This window comes from Notolepis coatsorum (genome assembly GCF_963971535.1).
Source record: "Notolepis coatsorum genome assembly, chromosome: 9".
NCBI classification, from domain to species: Eukaryota; Metazoa; Chordata; class Actinopteri; order Aulopiformes; family Paralepididae; genus Notolepis; species Notolepis coatsorum.
Window position 1 is genome coordinate 24,150,761 of NC_140173.1, and position 21,413 is coordinate 24,172,173.

Genomic DNA, 21,413 nt, shown 5'->3' on the forward strand with positions numbered 1-21,413 from the left:
TAGCTTTAGCTACGTTATAATATTAAGTGTGGTTCAGTCGGGATATAGCCATGATGATGTCGGCTAGTAGCTAGCTTAGCTAAAGGCTAACTAGCGTTAGCTAACCTAGAGACAGCGCGTGCAGCATTGTTATGCCAAGATGAAGAGGATGGTCGTTCGGCAGATGAACTTCGTCAACTCCACGCGGTTGTCTCCATCCTCTTGGACGTTTGGTGAGTTTTTAATGCACTCTATTCTATTCCCGCCGTGGATATCTCTCTCTCTCTCTCTCTCTCTGGAGCCAAACTGGCCGACTAGCTGTTGTAGTACTAGTAGCTAACGGTGTGAGGCCTGGTGTCAGCACCTGTATTGCTTTTCTCATGTTGTACAGTTTTTCAGTGGTAGCCGCATAGCTTGCTTCTGCGTTAGCTAATGGTTAGCGATAGCCGGGTTGAGCTAACTGTTAGCCAGTTAGCTGTTTAGCTACGACGTTAGCTGCCGGCTGCGCTCGGCTGGGAACGTTAGTTTGATGCTATCAGTTAGCCTAGAGTTAGCTGTTAGCTTGTGCTACGACCATTGACATTAGCCGTGAGAATAGCAGGGGGTTCTGGCACTCTGACTACGACATCATCTTTGACAGAAGATGTAGTCGGGCCTGCACCATGACAAGGCTCCGGCCATAGCTTCTTTTTGTCCCGCCAGCGAGAGGCCTTTCGTCAACGTGGAGACCTGTGTTGCGGCCTTTCGCCCTGCGTTCCTCATGCAGGTAAGATGTCATGACATTACCCCACTCTTCCTTCCTTCCCCTCCCGAATGTTTTGTTAATAACGATGTTTTTTTCCAGGCAAAACATATGTTACTTCACAACATTTGGAGATACGACATGTGCTGTGTGTGAATTGTCTTGGTCGTTTGTGTAGCTTGGGTAGCGTTGGGCCGTTGGCCAAAGCTGTGTGTGGCCTGGTGTCAGTACCTGGCTAGCCTATTTAGCTGAATGCTGTTTAGCTATTTTCTCTGGTATAGACCCTCTTCTCTTTGGATTTAAGTGTTGATCTTTGTCCTTTTGGATCTATGTATATTCATGTTGCCTTTGTGAAGTTATCTTTTCCTTTTGTTTTGTTCTTCCATTAAAAGTTGAATATCCTTTTAGGGGCTCATCTTTGCTTATCTCTCTCATACATGCTCTCTCTCTAACACACACACGACAAACACACATGCTCTCTCTCTCTTTCTAACACACACAGTCTGCCTATGGCTGCCTTTCTCGATGGCTAGGCTGTGCTCTCTGAGTCTGTACCTAGTCAAGGATCTTCAGTCACAGTGCTCAGGTATTCTGCCACTGTGTACTCTCTGTTTAGGGCCAAATAGCATTTCAATTTCTTTCCAATGTGTCTCTCTCTCTCTCTCTCTCTCTCTCTCTCTCTCTCTCTCTCTCTGTACACTGTATATTGACTGTAGAACGGGAGCTCTCTCTCGCTCTCTCTCTTGCTATATGTTGACTGTATCATGCCCAGCCTCGGGCAGCGCTATTATTTAAGAATATGTTGACTGTATGAAAAAAAAAAAATTATATATATATATATATTTTTTTTAACCTTTGTGTGTGTGTGTCTGTGTGTGCATGCGTGTGTGTGTGTGTGTGTGTGTGTGTGAGAGTGTGTATGTGCGTGTGTCTGTGTGTGACTTGTGTATGTGTGCGTATGTGCGTGCGTGTGTGTGTGCGTATGTGCGTACATGCGTGTGTGACTGTGTGTGTGTGTGTGTGTGTGAGTGACTGTGTGTGTGTGTGTGTGTGTGAGTGACTGTGTGTGTGTGTGTGTGTGTGTGTGTGTGTGTGTGTGTGTGTGTGTGTGTGTGTGTGTGTGTGTGTGTGTGTGTGTGTGTGTGTGTGTGTGTGTGTGTGTGTGTGTGTAGTTCAGGGATGAGAGGGAGACTAAAGTGTAGTGACACTTACAATAACATGTTCCTCTGAGAGGGTTGCCTAGGTAACGGTTCTCTGAGTCACACCTGGGGGAGAGAGAGAGAGAGAGAGAGAGAGAGAGAGAGAGAGAGAGAGAGAGAGAGAGAGAGAGAGAGAGAGAGAGAACAGACAGAATGATTACGTTATTCACTGTATTCAACAAGGTTTAACTTTGTGTGTGTGTGTGTGTGTGTGTGTGTGTGTGTGTGTGTGTGTGTGTGTGTGTGTGTGTGTGTGTGTGTGTGTGTGTGTGTGTGTGGGTGCGTGGGTGTGTGCATGCGTACGTGCGTGTGTGTGTGTGTGTGTGTGTGTGTGTGTGTGTGTGTGTGGGTGCGTGGGTGCGTGTGTGTGTGTGTGGCAAATTCCCACAGACTTTCTACAATAATTTGAGGTTATTGTAGTACAATACAATGAGATTGATTATCTGGAAGGAGGAGGAAGGATTCATACTGATAGAATTGTTGGTCTCCTCATCTGACTTAGCAGATGAGGAATAAAACGTGTACACCAGACAAACCAGAACTGTAGTTCAACTCAGCTGATTTATTGGAGTCAGGGCCAAGAGTGAATAAAAGGTTGCCTTTTACATACAAAAGATTATCAGAGAACATTAACAGGGCTGTCTGTTGTACAGAAATATCACAATCAGGTTTGCATCTCAAACCTCAATAATGTACATAAACCAGTCACTTGGTTAACATAATCTGAACATACATTAACCATACTGCACACATTATACATGAGTAAATCTGGTTTCAGACATAAGTATCTATACATTCTATTCTAACCAACCATGGGTCCATGATTTTACTCACATAAAATGCAGCAGCACAGTCTCTCTGGTGGAAGGAGCGGTGGAGCCCCCAGACCCCCTGGGTTGGTCCGGTCTGAGAGCTCCCGAATTACAATTTGTCTCTTCCTTATATACCCAACTTCTAGCCAAAATAGAATCCAGTTCACTATTACAGTTGATCCAATCATGCATCTCCTGTGGGCGCCTTCTGTGAGCGGTGTCCTGTAGGCGCTGGCAGCCCCTCCCTCTGGGTTTCTCTGTGTGTCTTCTCACGGGGGGGGCTGGCCTGATGTCCTTCTGGTGGGGGGTGTGAATACACTTTGACCCTTTGGGCCAAATTACCATATAATACTAATCTGATCACAGAGTGGGGGTGGAGAGTAGCTCTCGTCACCCCTGCTAGTTGGCAGAGTAGCTGTGATGACTTCTTTAACACGAGTGTAATCACCCTTCAAACCTTATTTCTAATATTATGGTTTACTCTTTTGATACTAAACAGTTGATTAATAGATCCATGACTCTTCAGCATGTAATCAGCATTTACATACAGTCAGTTTGAGTGAGGGCTTTGTGACTTGTAACTATTCCCCTATATACCATTTGGGTATGCAGCCTTCTCATGCGAGGGGGTTGGTGTGAAATGTCTGTCTCTCCTACATTATGACTCTCTAATTATTCACACATATTATTTATGAAATACAACGTCAATATTACCACATTCCCCGTTTTGACGATTCTTATCGTCACATATGATATATTGACTTGATTTTTTATACATACTAACCATACATAATAAAATTCATTTTTTCCCAAAATTAAAATTCATTTTTTCAAAATTTCTCCATTTTTTCTTTTTCCAATCTAAACATTACACATTTAAAGTCTAATCAATCACAATTTTTTTTAAATTACAGTATTCGTTTACATGATCTGGGGAGGACACAGAAATTATTATTCATTCTTTCATACATTTTGCTTCTCCTCTCTTGTTAATTCCTTTTCCAAGTCAGCCCAATCACATTTTGCATAATCAACTCAGTTGGTCTTCTCACCTCTCCCCCCTTTATGAACATCCCATGGACATAACAATATCTACCACCTCAGCGCACAGTCGACAGGGAGGGCGGAGCATCACGCAAGGAAAAAAATGTTTCACCATGTCGGCCATAACCTACACCTAATACTCTACCTATGTGTATGTGTTTAGTTTAGTACTCTTGCGTTGTGTCATAATCTATACCAGTTGTTACCGTTCAGTCACCTCCCGTTCAACATACCAATCAATCACACAGAGGCCCTTGTTCAACGCTTTGGTTGCACAGTCTCCGACCGTTTTCGCCCCCCCCCCCTCCACCCCATGTCGGCCAGCCTCAGCTGAAGCCAATGTTTGTAGGCCTGGACCTCGTCATATTCTGTCCCATGACTGTATTTCCATGGATCTACAGACGAACGACTCCGTCAGTCTGGAGGTTTGTCTCAACCTCCGGCCTTTGTATCCGGGGCTATATTGAAGGAGGGGCAGCGTCACAAGCGACCTCTCTCCACAATCCAACAATCTCCCACAGGAACTGACTGAACGGGTTCACACCATCGTGTCATAATCTAATGAAATGTATTCCTACACATTTTTCCCATGATCCCTCCACTTGTGATGGTCCATCCTCCCCCTCCGACTGAACTGCAAGGGAACAAAAACACAAAACAAATTTTCTTTACACAATATGTCAAATATTTCTCAAGAGAAGCCAAATGTTTAACCATTATGCAAACGTGATGGGACCACTTAACTGCCATCGATCTGATCCAATGTATCCCAGCCTCGATCTGTCCCAATGCATCTCATTCTCCAACCGTCCTCTCACCAGATCATAACAGAGAAATTAAGAAACAAAAGGCAAATAATCAAAAAAACATTCCAACAGATGTGAAAGCAAATCAATGAAATTAACCAGCCCCAACCGCAGACCACCTTAATGGTCATTTAGAAAGAAAAGAAAAGAAATCTAAAACCCTACATCTAAACCCTTCATACCTAAAACAGTAAATCAATGAAACAAAATAAAAACCAGGTTTTCCAAAACCACCCATTCAACATCTCATCACCCAACCGTTCCATTCACACATGTCAGTGACTTTGACACCTCTTAAGCCAGCACATCCACCCTCCACAGGCCCCATTCACACCCAATCAGGCCACACAACCATAGATCAAAAATAGAATAGAAATCTAAATTCAATACCCTCATCCAATTGATTACATCCACCCAGACATATCATACTTAAACACATTTTGATATTTTTAAGACTAGTTTCACCTTAAGTGAATGCTAAGTTGTGTGTGTGTATGTATGTGTCGATCAGATTGCGTGAACGTGTGCCTGTGTGTGTCTGTGTGTGTGCGTGTCTGTGTGTGTGTGTGTGTGTGTGTCTGTGTGTGAATGGGTAATCAAGGCCTCCTGGCCCCCATCCCCCGCTCAATCATTCACTGAAATCAAAAGGACATCTCAATCTCACACATACATACAAAAATTAAATTTAAATAAAAGTAGTATCTGTACCAAAATAAAACTTAACACTTTGAATATGACCTACTCAAACGCTTTCATCCAATTTCTCATAGTCACATTCATTCGATCCTGAACATTTAGAGTTAGAAAAGAAATAAAAGCAAAAACCAATCAAACCCCACAATTCAACATCATCCACGCTTCATTCATATTATAAACATATACTTCCTTTCATACACTCATTAATCAACCAACAGACAGACAAACAATGTTAGTTCCCCTGCGCTCATCTCTTCTGCTCTCTCATCAGGCTACACTCATCCCTGGCTAATACAATTCACACTTAATTTCTACACTCCTACCTACTGCCAGAGAGAGTCTAGGAACTCTCCCTCAACGACAGAACCTCAAAGCATTCCTAGTACTTTGAGAGCCTACCGTTATTCCCCCTAACCAAAAAGCTAGCCCTTCAAAAGTCATAACCCCATTGAACGACTACCTCCCTGATTGTCTCACTCACTGACCCAGCTGTGTTCTGTATTAGCACGCTTCCTGTCACACTTTCCTGTCACTTCCTGGCCCCCTGGCCCAGTACCCCCACTTCCTGTCCTCTGCTCTAAAAATAACGCCATCTGTTATCTCACTTTGACTGTTCTCTCCTTATCTCCACCTGTGGCCTCTTTCCTGTTGCATCTAATCTCACGCCATCCTGCCATATAAGAACCGCCATTGTAAGCAGCTGTATACACGACCCCCCTTGGGCCGTTTACTGCCTCAAAAGGATTCCTACCCCCCTGGCAATATAACCTCCTCACTTTGGTCTCTTTCATGCTCCATGCATACAGTCTCCCCTGAGCATAAAGGCTTTTGACACAAAGACCCTATCTCCTCACTTCATGAAATAACTCCATCTGTAAATCATTAAATGGTTAATCACACTTCTCATCTTCCCAGAGGCAAGCCGCCCCCAGGTTTTTGAATTAATCACACATTCCCAGGGAGAAGGCCAACCCCCTCCCCAGCGTATAAAATTATTAAGGATCAATAAAAACAATCATGTCGATCACTGTAAACACAACCATATAAAAATTTGTCATTGCAGCAAGCCTCCATCAATAAATTATCCTACAAGTCGGAGGCTTGTGTCAACATTTTAACAGTGTATTAAAGATTTAACAATCTAAAACAAGCATCAGCTAATTATCCTGCTTCACAACTGGGCTTGTATCAAATTCCACTATAAAACATTTAGCAAATAATATAAACATTATCCTATTTAAATCAACAGTGTCATTAAAGCTATAACAAGTATCAACATCTGACATTTCAACATCAATGCATTCTATACAAGCATCTTAATTCAAGCTACATAAAACACAACATCATTATTCCAAGCTTACAATTGTACACGTTACACAAATTAAAAAAACTGGAAATGTCCATCAACTCTAATTATTATACATGTAAGCATCATTCATTTCAGCATAACATTATAGTGGTTAGTCCTAAATGCTCCTTTCTTCATACACATGTGATAAATTGATTTTACTGCAAGCAACATGTAACTCTAGTGTAGAGCCACTTTCCAAATTCAGCCTATAGCTACTCTCAAACTCCCGTTTATCTGTGTACCATGTATGCAATATTTTAACACGGGTGACTGAATTTGCAAATCTGGTATGTCATAAATGTATAGTTGTAGCAGTACTGACTATCTGATGAATTGAAAATGGGGGACCCTGATGTAAACAAGACAAAAGTCTTCCTTTGGTCTGCATCCCCTTAACAATTGTGTGTATTGAGCTGTACTTATTTTTAATCAATCCCTACTCATTCCCCCCTGGTTAAAAATATACCCCCGTGCATCAAAGACAATAATACAATCTATCCAGTATAGCCGGTTTGTGAACCCCAGATTTATCATAGGCAATGTATCCATTATTTCATTCCTCCTCAATAGGCTCACTGTATTGTTTGCAGCCTAAGTAAACCCTCAATGACTATCTCCCCTAACCTAACCACCATACATGTTACATCTCCTCCCCTGTTTACACAAAAATACAATGCACAATATACAAATATCGCCATATTATATAATGCAGAATATTCTCTTACCCGTTATTTCTGTCCCCCGAGCGAACTACTCCGAATGCACTAGACCCAATCCACGTTGTACCGCGCATGCGCAGTGGCAACCGAAGCGACTGTTACAACGTCGCTTACGACAACCAAAATCTGCCACGACATTCATCACGTTCTCTACCCCTTCCCCAACATCATTCTCAAAACTCGAAACGCCACAAAACACCGGCACGCACGCTAACTAGCTTAGCCAGCTCTAATGCGACGTTCAAGGCCCTCACGGGAGCCGTGCCTTTCAAGATCCGTTCATCCACGCAATTCGCTCAGTACCAACCAAAGCATAAACAACTCACACAAGCTTAAAATAGCCAACCACTCTAACAGAAAATAATTTTTAAAAACCTCTCACCAACCAGCGCCGCACATATAGTTCAACACGAATCCTCTCTCCTACCTACTCCGCCCCACTCCATAGCACCGCGAACGTTACATACTCCCCACAACACCATGACGTCATCAAGCAGCGAATCCTTAATATCATATACCATCGTTACCGCATCAATAATAACCCTCAAAACGGCCACAATCTCTCCAGTCTACGTCTAGATTCGCCTCTCACCTGCAATCGCCGCCACAGCGTTTAAACAATTCTCTCATAACGCCATCGTAACGTCCCCAGTTCCACCGCGGACTCTTCCACAGAGCTAAGCTAGCTAGCCCCAACCACCAGCAGGACTCGCCTCCAACATATGTCCGTTGGTCATTAAAATATCATAACAAAACAACAATAAGCTCCCACGTTTCGCCAATCATTCATAACCATAGCCATAGTCCCCCATATAATTCCTAACCATAGCCATAGTCCCCATACAACCATTAAGTACTTATCAGTCAGTTCGACCGAATTGTTTTTGTATCACAGCGAATGTAATTAATCAACAGGCCGGTTTCGCTCAAGATTAAAAAGGATACTATGCCTAAGGACGGCAAATATATCTACATTTAAAACAGGCCGAGTGGTCCCCCAGACTCCAGTCCGTCCCTTCCCAAGCCTTGTCCTGAACACGCCGGCACCCTACACTTCTATTAATCACTACGTTTTTATCCTGTAATCGCACAGACCCCTGCGCTGACCATGTCATCTCACTCCTCTCTACCATACCTGACTTGCATTGTTCTGAATAGTAGCAGAGCTCTGCACTCTTCCCATATTCTCTGTACTTCAGTTAGAACTATTCCCCGTACCCTATTACACATAGCTGTCCCTCCATTCAGAACAATTAAATCAATCCAACTCACCCGCGCCCCCTTCCTGAGAATAATTTTAGGGCAATTATATACTCAGAACGCGCCCCTGTCGTATACACCAGACAACCGTGCTTCCTAGCCAGAAAAGCCTTTTATCTGCCGTCATGCGACGCTAATTCCAATAACCATGATTAGATAGTCTGTGCCCCACCAATACGTCACCCCATAACATGCCGTATCTTCTTGGTGCAACTCCCCCGTACAGTTCATAAAGTATATTCCATACGAGTTAACCAACCCAACCCCCGTGGCCCGCATAGGCCGAGCCCGGCCTCCTGTGTCTGAATAAACATACAAACATAAAAAGCCCACGTTTGCATGTTCACTGCACAACAAGCGCGATCTTCATACCTCCGGACATCCTAACCTAAGACACCGCACCCCCAACCCTGCATGCAGAAGCCATATTCACCGTGGGCCCCAAACAGTGGCGTACACAACCAACCTTCATCCTGTCCCTCTCTCTCCTCCCTTCAGACAACAAGCCCCTCGTCTATCACTCCAAACGCAGCAACACCCCAGCTCTTTGCCCCGTGTCCCCAACACACAGCAAGGTCCAGATATGATACATATGACAAGACCCTACCGCACCTTTTCAGGGGGAGACACAAAGGATGGGAAGAACGGCACCATTTCTGTGGTAAATTCCCACAGACTTTCTACAATAATTTGAGGTTATTGTAGTACAATACAATGAGATTGATTATCTGGAAGGAGGAGGAAGGATTCATACTGATAGAATTGTTGGTCTCCTCATCTGACTTAGCAGATGAGGAATAAAACGTGTACACCAGACAAACCAGAACTGTAGTTCAACTCAGCTGATTTATTGGAGTCAGGGCCAAGAGTGAATAAAAGGTTGCCTTTTACATACAAAAGATTATCAGAGAACATTAACAGGGCTGTCTGTTGTACAGAAATATCACAATCAGGTTTGCATCTCAAACCTCAATAATGTACATAAACCAGTCACTTGGTTAACATAATCTGAACATACATTAACCATACTGCACACATTATACATGAGTAAATCTGGTTTCAGACATAAGTATCTATACATTCTATTCTAAACAACCATGGGTCCATGATTTTACTCACATAAAATGCAGCAGCACAGTCTCTCTGGTGGAAGGAGCGGTGGAGCCCCCAGACCCCCTGGGTTGGTCCGGTCTGAGAGCTCCCGAATTACAATTTGTCTCTTCCTTATATACCCAACTTCTAGCCAAAATAGAATCCAGTTCACTATTACAGTTGATCCAATCATGCATCTCCTGTGGGCGCCTTCTGTGAGCGGTGTCCTGTAGGCGCTGGCAGCCCCTCCCTCTGGGTTTCTCTGTGTGTCTTCTCACGGGGGGGGGGCTGGCCTGATGTCCTTCTGGTGGGGGGTGTGAATACACTTTGACCCTTTGGGCCAAATTACCATATAATACTAATCTGATCACAGAGTGGGGGTGGAGAGTAGCTCTCGTCACCCCTGCTAGTTGGCAGAGTAGCTGTGATGACTTCTTTAACACGAGTGTAATCACCCTTCAAACCTTATTTCTAATATTATGGTTTACTCTTTTGATACTAAACAGTTGATTAATAGATCCATGACTCTTCAGCATGTAATCAGCATTTACATACAGTCAGTTTGAGTGAGGGCTTTGTGACTTGTAACTATTCCCCTATATACCATTTGGGTATGCAGCCTTCTCATGCGAGGGGGTTGGTGTGAAATGTCTGTCTCTCCTACATTATGACTCTCTAATTATTCACACATATTATTTATGAAATACAACGTCAATATTACCACATGTGCATGCGTGCGTGTGTGTGTGTGTGTGTGTGTGTGTGTGTGTGTGTGTGTGAGCTGCAGGTATTGTGCTCCCAGCTTTTTGAGGTAGATTTCCCCTGACAGACCTGTCTGGCCTCTCTCTACTACCCAGTACCCAGGGTCTCTCTCTCTCTCTCTCTCTCTCTCTCTCTCTCTCTCTCTCTCTCTCTCTCTCCTCTCTCTCTCTCTCTCTCTCTCTCTCTCTCTCTCTCCTCTCTCTCTCTCTCTCTCTCTCTCTCTCTCTCTCTCTCTCTCTATGCACACACAAACACATACATAAATAGACAGGCCTACACACACATACAGACACGTGCATACACACACATAAACATAAACATATACACACACACACACACAATGTGGCAGGACAAAGCTTCTTCCTTGTAGAATCCACAAGGTAAACACAGGCATAACAAATCACATTAAATATGCTTCCATTCCATTTAGGTGGTGCAGGCGCCTCACGAGAACAGCTCCGGAGCACCTTACAATACAACCCTAATAAATTGCATTAGTTACACCTGTGTTCACCCTACAATGACCCGTGCACACAGTGATACGGGGTCAAGACCAGGACACTAAGCACTGGAGCAGACCCAGTATCAAGGTTATTAGTCAGAGCTGTGTTCACCCCTCAAAGAGTCAACATGTCAATCAATTCAATCAATCAATCAATCGTGTCAGCCTCTTCCGCCTACAACTCAGGTGGTGCCTCAGAGGGGCACACTGGAGTTGTTTGAGAAAGTGAAGGCACACTGCGTCCGTTGTCTCTGCCATGAACACACATCTTTCATTCCGTGAACGTCTTCCCTTCCAATGCACCATCCGTCCATTTTACATTCGTCATTGTAGGTTGCCCTCTATCTGTCGAATTTGTATGAACGCCCGTGGTGGAATGTCCCTTACTGTGTCCAATGGGGAATACCTAAAGAGGGAGTGAGAGCACAAAAACAACTAGACCACAGGGCCCTATTCCCCGTACCTGGTTCAACTAAGTCGATCAAGAGTCCCATTATCCAGATTCAATTAACCCGATGTTGAAGCCGGGATTTTCCTGTTCCTCGAAGGTGGATTCAGTCTCGTTAACTCGAACCAGACTTGATACTCAGGATCAGTGCGCGCGCCCGCCTCAGCTGAGAAGACAGCAAGTGTCGAGAGCAGAGATCCTGATCTTCTAACGGCATTGATTGATTGATTGATTTAAAACTTTATTAACAGATTGCAGTACGGCTCAATAGCCTCGCCGACAAGTTAAATGCATAATCTATAGGCAAATTTTAAGTCCCTCATTACCCCAATCAATCAATCAGATTATATTTCTTTAAACGTGCCCTGCTGGCAGTAGGTTCATGGAATGGATAATCAAATGAGATCTTGCTAGCGAAAGTAATTAGTTCAACAGTTTCAGAATAAGGATACGGCTCTCTTATCCATTGATGGATGTATGGTTGATGTTTCATTTGTCTGCCACCGTGGTCTGATGGTCGAACATTTTGTCTTTCACACGGACGACCCGCGTTCGAATCCCACTTCTTCTAGTTTTCTTTTTGAAATGTAAATACTTCAATTTGGTGCACGTTGAGAGCTATATAAAGAATGACATCCTCAATGCATGTAGATTTATAATATTTTAACTTAAAACTAGGCTACTTTTGCGTATAATCATTAATATTATATTCCAAAAAAATCCGGCTGCCCTTGGGGGGAAGGACGACGGGATGGGTTAATCGCAGAGACGAATCGCATCAGCGATCCTACAGACAATGCATGCGTGTGTGTTCCGGTGTGTGTGTGTGTGTTGTGGATAATAGCCAATGCCAATTAAAGACCTCTGAGCAGGTCCTGCATTATTATTATTATTATTATTATTATTATTATTATTATTATTATTATTATTATTATTATTATTATTATTATTATTATTATTATTATTATTATTATTATTATTATTATTATTATTATTATTATTATTATTATTATTATTATTATTATTATTATTATTATTATGTCTGTCTCTGCTGTAACATGATTGTCTCTCTGATGTCTTGTCTGTCTCTGCAGTAACATGATTGTCTCTCTGATGTCTTGTCTGTCTCTGCAGTAACATGGTTGTCTCTCTGATGTCTTGTCTGTCTCTGCTGTAACATGGTTGTCTCTCTGATGTCTTGTCTGTCTCTGCAGTAACATGGTTGTCTCTCTGATGTCTTGTCTGTCTCTGCAGTAACATGATTGTCTCTCTGATGTCTTGTCTGTCTCTGCAGTAACATGGTTGTCTCTCTGATGTCTTGTCTGTCTCTGCTGTAACATGGTTGTCTCTCTGATGTCTTGTCTGTCTCTGCTGTAACATGGTTGTCTCTCTGATGTCTTGTCTGTCTCTGCAGTAACATGGTTGTCTCTCTGATGTCTTGTCTGTCTCTGCTGTAACATGGTTGTCCTATGTTCTTCTTTTTTGTAACACAGTATTGTATAAACAGACAATAAATAACGATCTTATCTTATCTTATTTTGCGTGTACCTGGAGGTTTGAAAAGTATATCCACCAGTGGGGGGGGGGGGGGGGGGGGCGGATCAGGGCTGAATCATCCCTGCCGACACGTCGAATCATAGAGAGGAAGAATGTGCTGCTTGTGAACTACCCATTAATAACTATAACACTATAACACTAACAGGCAACGTACACCGAGAACACGGCGACACTCGAGCAGCTTATGTTGAGAAGGCCTCTGACCTGTTTCCACTTTGCTTTCCATTTTAGCGTTTAGTCGGTCACATCACACTGTCACATCACACTGTCACATCACGCTGTCACATCACACTGTCACATCACACTGTCACATCACACTGTCACATCACACTGTCACATCACACTGTCACATCACACTGTCACATCACACTGTCACATCACACTGTCACATCACACTGTCACATCACACTGTCACATCACACTGTCACATCACACTGTCACATCACACTGTCACATCACACTGTCACATCACACTGTCACATCACACTGTCACACTGTCACATCACACTGTCACATCACACTGTCACATCACACTGTCACATCACACTGTCACATCACACTGTCACATCACACTGTCACATCACGCTGTCACACTGTCACATCACACTGTCACATCACACTGTCACACTGTCACATCACACTGTCACATCACGCTGTCACACTGTCACATCACACTGTCACATCACACTGTCACATCATACTGTCACATCACACTGTCACATCACGCTGTCACATCACACTGTCACATCACACTGTCACATCACACTGTCACACCACACTGTCACATCACACTGTCACATCACACTGTCACATCACACTGTCACATCACACTGTCACATCACACTGTCACATCACACTGTTCAGTTCAGTTCAGTTCAGAGTATTTATTTGCCACATGTAATGATACAATCAGAGTTTCTTCATTACACAATCATAAATAACATTCCATGGACAAAAGGAGCAGGAAGAAGAATAAATATTATAGTTACCTGCCCCTTATTCCCAGTGGCGAATCCTTGTGGAAGCCAACGGAAGCCATGCCTCCCTATATTCATATCAATTCATATCAAATTATGAAATATGAAAAAAAAAAAAAAAAATTAAAATATAATTTTTTTTAATATAGTTTACATTCTTTTTCATCTGTGCATCTGTTTTTTTTTTTTTTTTTTTTAATGTCTCCCTATTCTCCTTCTCACTCCTCTAACACACTGTCAGACTGTGCTCACTACTGCAGCTAGTATAGGAGAGAAGCAGTGGGTAGGTCTCTTTCTCCAGGCTTCCAGCATTATAGAGTGAGTCCAAACTCCAAATCCGATCCTAGCCAATCAGATTCGAGCTGACTGCACTGTGCCACACCCTAAAAGTTTAAAACGGAGCTGGGAGGAAGACGTTCAGCATAATGTTCCACCTGGAGCGGGGCAGGTCAGAAGTTCACGTTTCCACCTGACTACCTAACGTGACATCCCATTAGTACTGAGGACCAGCGCAGAGCACACCACTGTGGATATTATGATTTAACAAATCTATCTCTGGCAAGAGGAGGACCACATTATTGACCAGGTAAGAACTGAGCAGCCTGACTAAGGACTAACTAACGTTATCAGGCAAGCTTGTATACCCTTTCATGACTGCAATGCAAGCCAGGGGCTGGAATACGCAGTAATTTATTCCTCCGTAGTAGCCAGGTTAATGTGCACCATCAAGCACTGCTTAAAAGCTAGCGGTGGGTCCAAAATATATCGGATATAAATGTCAAAGGTACCCAGCGTTCCATTAGGGTTTCACACACAGATGCGGCGGGGTTTGAAAGCTCGGCGTTGCTAATAAACATTTTAAATCATTTTTATAAACGAGTAAAACTGAGGCTGAAATGACTGCTTCCGCATTTTACAGTAGGAGCGCTCTGATGGCTGGGCGCGCGGCGCAACAGACACGTGAATGAATGAATGAATGAATGAATGAGAACTTTATTTAACAGATTGCAGAATGGGTACAATACAGTACGGCTCAATACACACAATTGTTAAGGGGATGCAGACCAGAGAAATACGTTTGTCTTGTCACGTTTGTCTAATAGACAGTCATATTCTCTCCCGGTGTTCTGCGGAATCCTACTCCCGAGTCCCTCCTCGAAAACAACACCGGCCGTATGTATATTTCTCTCCCACCCACCCACCCCCTCCTAATGTACAGTCCCCTCCCCATCATATGTATATACTCTGTCAGGATCTAGGGGTAACAGTACTGTATATTTGATGTCATGATGTCTTGTATGTCATAAATGTCACTAGTATGAATTGAAAATGGGGGACCCTGATGTAAACAAGACAAACGTCTTTCTCTGGTCTGCATCCCCTTATACAATTGTGTGTATTGAGCCGTACTGTATTGTACCCATTCTGCAATCTGTTAAGAAAGTTTGACTGGCCGCCGAGCCATACTGTAGTGTACATGGTGACTACTTGACTTAAAAAAAAATTAATAAAAATATTTAATAAATTTTTTTTAATAATTTTTTTTGGCTTCCCCTGTTATTTTACCCACGCGACGCCACTGCTTATTCCTAAACTAAACAAGTATTTACTTAATGGTCGGCATACAACCTAATTTACACAAATAATAATTTATACCATTATACAAGAAACACACAATCCACAGTTAAACAAGAAAAAATTTAATAATAATAATAAAGAATAAAAGAAACAGAAAAAAAAGAAAATATCCCACTATTCAGATCACATTTGATTTTCATACTGACTAAATATTTTCTTTTTATAATTTTTTTTGAATTTATAAACACTATTACATCCCTTAAGCTCGCTATGGAGAGAATTCCACAACTTTACACCAATAACTGAAGGACACATCAGTTTAAGTGTGGTACGTGCAAACTGATGTTTAAAATTGTATTTTCTCCTACTAAACTCACTTTCTAAATGAAAAAGATTTTGTAGTTTTTCTGGCAGTGTATTATTTCTTGCCCCAAACATAATTAACATTGTTTAGGTCACATCACACTGCCACATCTTTGAGGACGTGCACAAACTACTCTCTGAAGGAACGCAGGAGATGTGTCTCCGCCCTCTTTAAAAGCATGGATACCGAGACTAGGCTTGCCGTGGTAGTCGTGTTACCGGTGTTACCGTGTTACTGAGGACATTACCTGCCCACCACCCCACCGCTGTATGCTTTGTTTTAGTTTTTAGTTTTATAGAAATAAAACCCATTTAGTTTATTTTCGCATATCAGTGGCCACATTCATCAAATAATTTTTTTGTTAAACTACTAAGCGCAGTATCAATACTTAGTCAAACAACATTATAAACTGAAAGACCTATTTTATAGGTCTCTATAGCAGAGTCGCAGTATAGAGTAGCTTAAGTTTCACTTTCACGTTTAGTGTAGATTTAACTTCACGTGAAGGAAAGAAGGAAAGAAAGAAGGCTCTAGAGACAACACAATAGGTTACACAACGATGGCGGACGATTTGGCAATCTTTCTGATTTAACCCCACAGCAGCCCAAGTGGAGAGGAGCTCAGAGGACCAGTCCAACCAAGGTATGTTTGCGCAATGCACTAAATACGGTTGCAGCTATCTGTCACATATGGTACAGATAGAAAACTGACAGAATTCATTATTGTCCGTTGGTTTTTAAACGGCAACTCTGTCTGTCCAGCAAATGGATACTCATCATTGAAAATGATTTAAAAACAGATGTAGACGGACCGACGCGATGGATCAATATAGCCGCATAACACTGAAGATGAAAGTAATCGCTCTACAGACATTGAGCATCATTTTGTAAAATGCAGGTAATACTGGCATTGTCACGAGTTTATTAATCCTGGGTAGGGATGTTCAATATTGGCTTTTTTACCGATATCCCATATACCGATATTGTCCAACTCTTAATTTCCGATACTGATATCAACCGATACCGATATATGCAGGGTTTCCCCCCCCCCCCCCCCCCCCCCCAAAAACTGAATAATTTCAGGTAATTAACATTACATATCTCTTGTTGTGGAATTAACACAACATTATGCATACTTTTGACAATAAATAAAATAAGAATTTGTTCTTACTTGCTTGCCTGGGTAAAAAAAGGTTACATAAATGTAAACAATTTATAAAAATTATAAATAATTAAATATATTTTTTGAAAACCGATACCGATATTTTCCAATATTACATTTTAATGCCAATATCGGCAGATGATATTGGTAGGCCGATAATATCGGACATCCCTAATCCTGGGTGATTTCACGTCATTCAGCCGCCCTAACCGAGACCCTGGTCCTAACCGGAGACGTGATAGCTGCCCGCCGGTTGCCCCAGCTGGTGTCTCACCACCCTAATGCTTTGAGCCAACATGAGGGGAAGACCATGTATCTTGTAAACAAGAGGTCCACTTTAACCCGTTCACTGCCACACTACCAAACGGTTAACCCTTTCACTGCGACAACACACCGAAAGGGTTAACCTTCTGTAGTGTGGCAGTGAAAGCACAACTAAAGTAGAGGAAATATTTAAAATCAGAATCAGAATTATAATTGCTATAAAAGAGGAGGGGGGAAAATAAATAGATTTTGACTAAAGACTAAACCTGTGGTCATAATAATAATCAGGTCTTCAGCATCAGGATCATCGTGGAGAATGACTTCACGTGTTATTTTCTACAGGCGAGTTGAGTTGTAGCAAACCTGTCCGGTTTGGTGTTTTCCTCGTGAATGAAAGAACAAAGTACTAAACTGCCTGTGGGCAAATGTGACTCTGAATGCAGCAGGCGCTCAACTTGACGTTCCATTATAGCCTGGACAGTATGTGTGTGTGTGTGTGTGCGTGCGTGTGTGTGTGTGTGAACTGTTAAATACAGCGATTGTTAACAAACTGTTCATGTATTTGATAACCAGTAGGGTTTAAAATTAGTACATTTGCATCCAGTTGCCCCAAAGTCAACATAGAAAGAGGGGGTGGGAGAGAGAGAGAGAGATAGATAGAGAGAGAGAGAGAGAGAGAGAGAGGGAGAGAGAGAGAGAGAGAGAGAGAGAGAGAGAGAGAGAGAGAGAGAGAGAGAGAGAGAGAGAGAGAGAGAGAGAGAGAGAGAGAGAGAGAGAGGGAGGGATGAGAGGGAGAGAGCGGGTTGGGAGGGAGATAGAGAGGTGGGGTTGGGAGAGAGAGAGAACAAGAGAGAGGGAGAAAAAGAGAGAGAGATGGTGGGAGATAGAGAGAAAGAGAGAGAGGGTGCATGAGAGAGAGAGCCAAAGAGAAAGAGGGGCAGTGGGAGCGAGATAGATAGAGTGGATGAGATATAGATAAAGGGAGGGTGGGAGAGAGAGAGAGGGGCTGGGAGAGAGAGAGAAGGAGAGAGAGGGGGTGGGTGGGAGAGAGAGAAGGAGAGAGAGAGAGGTGGGTGGGAGAGAGAGAAGGAGAGAGAGAGGGTGGGAGAGAGAGAGAGAGAGAGAGAGAGGAGAGAGAGAGGGGGTGGGAGAGAGAGAGAGGAGCAGCGATGTCTTCTTCTCCCAGTGTTGATGAAGTGTTTGTGAATTCCATTCTGTTGCTATGCTGGTGGGTCATGCAGCAGCACTCACCCACTGAATATTTCATTCCGCTATAAACCCCCGACCCTATAAACCCCCCACCCAAGGACGAGCTTACCGCCTCACACACGCTGCTGTCGGGGGAGGGGGGGTTGTAACAACACAAAAACAAGAAGTAAGGAGCCAGGCAACTTTCCCTGCACCTAGTAAGAACGTTTGGAACGTTTGAAAAATGTGGAATGATGGAACGTGTCTTGTTCATATTATGTATATGTTGAACGTGTCTTGTTCATATTATGTATACGTTGAACGTGTCTTGTTCATATTATGTATACGTTGAACATGTCTTGTTCATATTGTGTATACGTTGAACATGTCTTGTTCATATTATGTATATGTTGAACGTATCTTGTTCATATTATGTATACGTTGAACGTGTCTTGTACATATTATGTATACGTTGAACGTGTCTTGTACATATTATGTATACGTTGAACGTGTCTTGTTCATATTGTGTATACGTTGAACATGTCTTGTACATATTATGTATACGTTGAACGTGTCTTGTACATATTATGTATACGTTGAACGTGTCTTGTACATATTATGTATACGTTGAACGTGTCTTGTACATATTATGTATACGTTGAACGTGTCTTGTTCATATTATGTATACGTTGAACGTGTCTTGTTCATATTATGTATACGTTGAACGTGTCTTGTTCATATTGTGTATACATTGAACGTGTCTTGTTCATATTGTGTATACGTTGAACATGTCTTGTTCATATATGTTGTTGTATGTCTGTGTAGAAGGGCTGGTCGGACACCTGCCAATACCAAGTCTGGACAAAAATGTTGAAGTTTCTAACATGTTTCTATACTTGTTTATTTATGTGCCTAGCTTATCACAAATTAATGGACAATTAGCCTAGCCGTTGGCCAACAACACCCCTCCCAGAGTTTTAAGCTATGCTACCGGTCCGTATCTGCTTCAAATAATTAAAGCAAATGAAAGGTTAATTCATGCGTCACGCACTGATTAGCATGCCCTGGCGTTATCACGTGCCTGTGGTCTAAATTACCGTCCACATTTGGCACACTGTTTCTAGCTATGAGATCTGCTGATCTTCTGTCTGTAGCCATTGTGTCTTCACGGAGGTGTGAGGGTATACATGGAAACAAGGAAGGATCTGATGTGTCTGACACTCACGCTCACGAATGTGAGTTAGCTGTGAAAGTACTTTGAAATTAAATCTCATCAAAAAGACAGCTGGACGACATGCTGTGAGACGTACGTCGTGATTGAGGTTGTGCCTGCTGACTTATTTATCAATGATATCATAGACCAGGGGTTCTCAAACTTTTTTATACCGCGACCCCATTTTATTTATGAAAAAAAAATTGGGGACCCCACACTTATTGTATGGTGTAATTTCAAGGTGGAATTAAGGAATATCAAAATAAAAGCACACGTTGTTGAACTTGGTTCATGCATATTTATTAGGAAAATGTACAGCACTATGTTATCAATACACATTTATAAAACCAGGCATATTTAGCTAGAATATGTTGCCAAAACATAATATTCTTTATTTGTTCTACTTGCCTACCCGTGACCCCAATTTGGGTCGCGACCCGTAGTTTGAGAACCACTGTCAAGGAATTCCTTCGTAACTCGATTTACGTACTTATTCGGCATTCTCGAACGGCTTCATATTGTACATTCTTTGTAGGATTTATGTAGGATTTATGAACTCGAAAAGGCAGTCGTAAGTCGTAAGTTGCTTGTCAAGAGACAATCGCGTATTCAGTATTGACATTACTGAACGAGATGTCAATAATATGTCATGTTCTACAGACCAGAACATTACCTCAAGTGACTTTACTTTGCAGTAACATTGAATTTGTCAACATGCTTCTCACTACTGATAATGGGCTTTGGACTGAAGACTTCATTATGTCAATGTTTCATTTTCTTTCATTTAGGACACCTCATACATATACTGATGTAACTCCCTGACCATGCATGCTATATTTACACACGTAGTATTGCTGTTTCTATGACAATCCATGGCAGAGCTACTACAAACTAAATGAGAACATTCTGCATAGATATTAATTTTTTACATTTCTGCTTATTTTAAGTATGTGTACATAGGTATATATTTCCTACATGCATAAATATATTCACATCTATCTATTCTATTAGGTTAAGCAACTGTCTGACTGCTAGCATGTCAAGTTTGAAAGCTCTTGGAGCTTGTATTATTAATCTACATGAGTTTATATCGTTTATATCGTATATATACCGTCTCAAAATCTGACTCAAGTAAAAGTCAAAGTATCTGGCTAAAAACACACTTGAGTAAAAGTCAAAAAGTCCTACTTTTAAATGTACTTAAGTACTAAAAAGTCAAAGTAAATTTTTTTTGAAAGGGATAGACCAGGGATCTCAAACTCATTCCATCGTGGGCCAAGTTTTCATTTTAACTATACATTGCACCAGGTGAGTTAGTTGAAGAGGTGAGCCAATTAGTGAAATCATCAGCTGGTGTTTAGGCAAGGCTGGAATGAAACCAAGCATACACTCTGCCCACAATGGAATGTGTTCTGCGATAGACAATGCTGAAATGAAAGAACAGAGGACACTTTTTTTTGCACTTCTCCATTGAAGGTAAACTAACATGGATGGCATTCACATCACAGCATGAATAATATCACAATATTAAAAACAGAATGGTGTATCCTGAATAATATCACAATATTAAAGGCAGAATACTGGAGTACCCTGAATAATATCACAATATTAAAATACAGAATACTGGAGTACCCTGAATACTATCACAATATTAAAGACAGAATACTGGAGTACCCTGAATAATATCACAATATTAACC

General features: G+C 42.0%; 1 protein-coding gene across 1 annotated transcript in view; it reads right to left on the reverse strand.

Annotated features, from left to right (window-relative positions):
- The window catches only part of LOC311234561 (attractin-like protein 1), a gene marked incomplete at both ends in the record, with an annotated part of 812,919 nt that overhangs the window by 285,236 nt on the left and 506,270 nt on the right, over positions 1 to 21,413 (reverse strand). Inside the window, 1 exon segment of the mRNA XM_084321810.1 lies at positions 1,934 to 1,986. Coding sequence (XP_084177936.1) covers positions 1,934 to 1,986 — 53 coding nt within the window.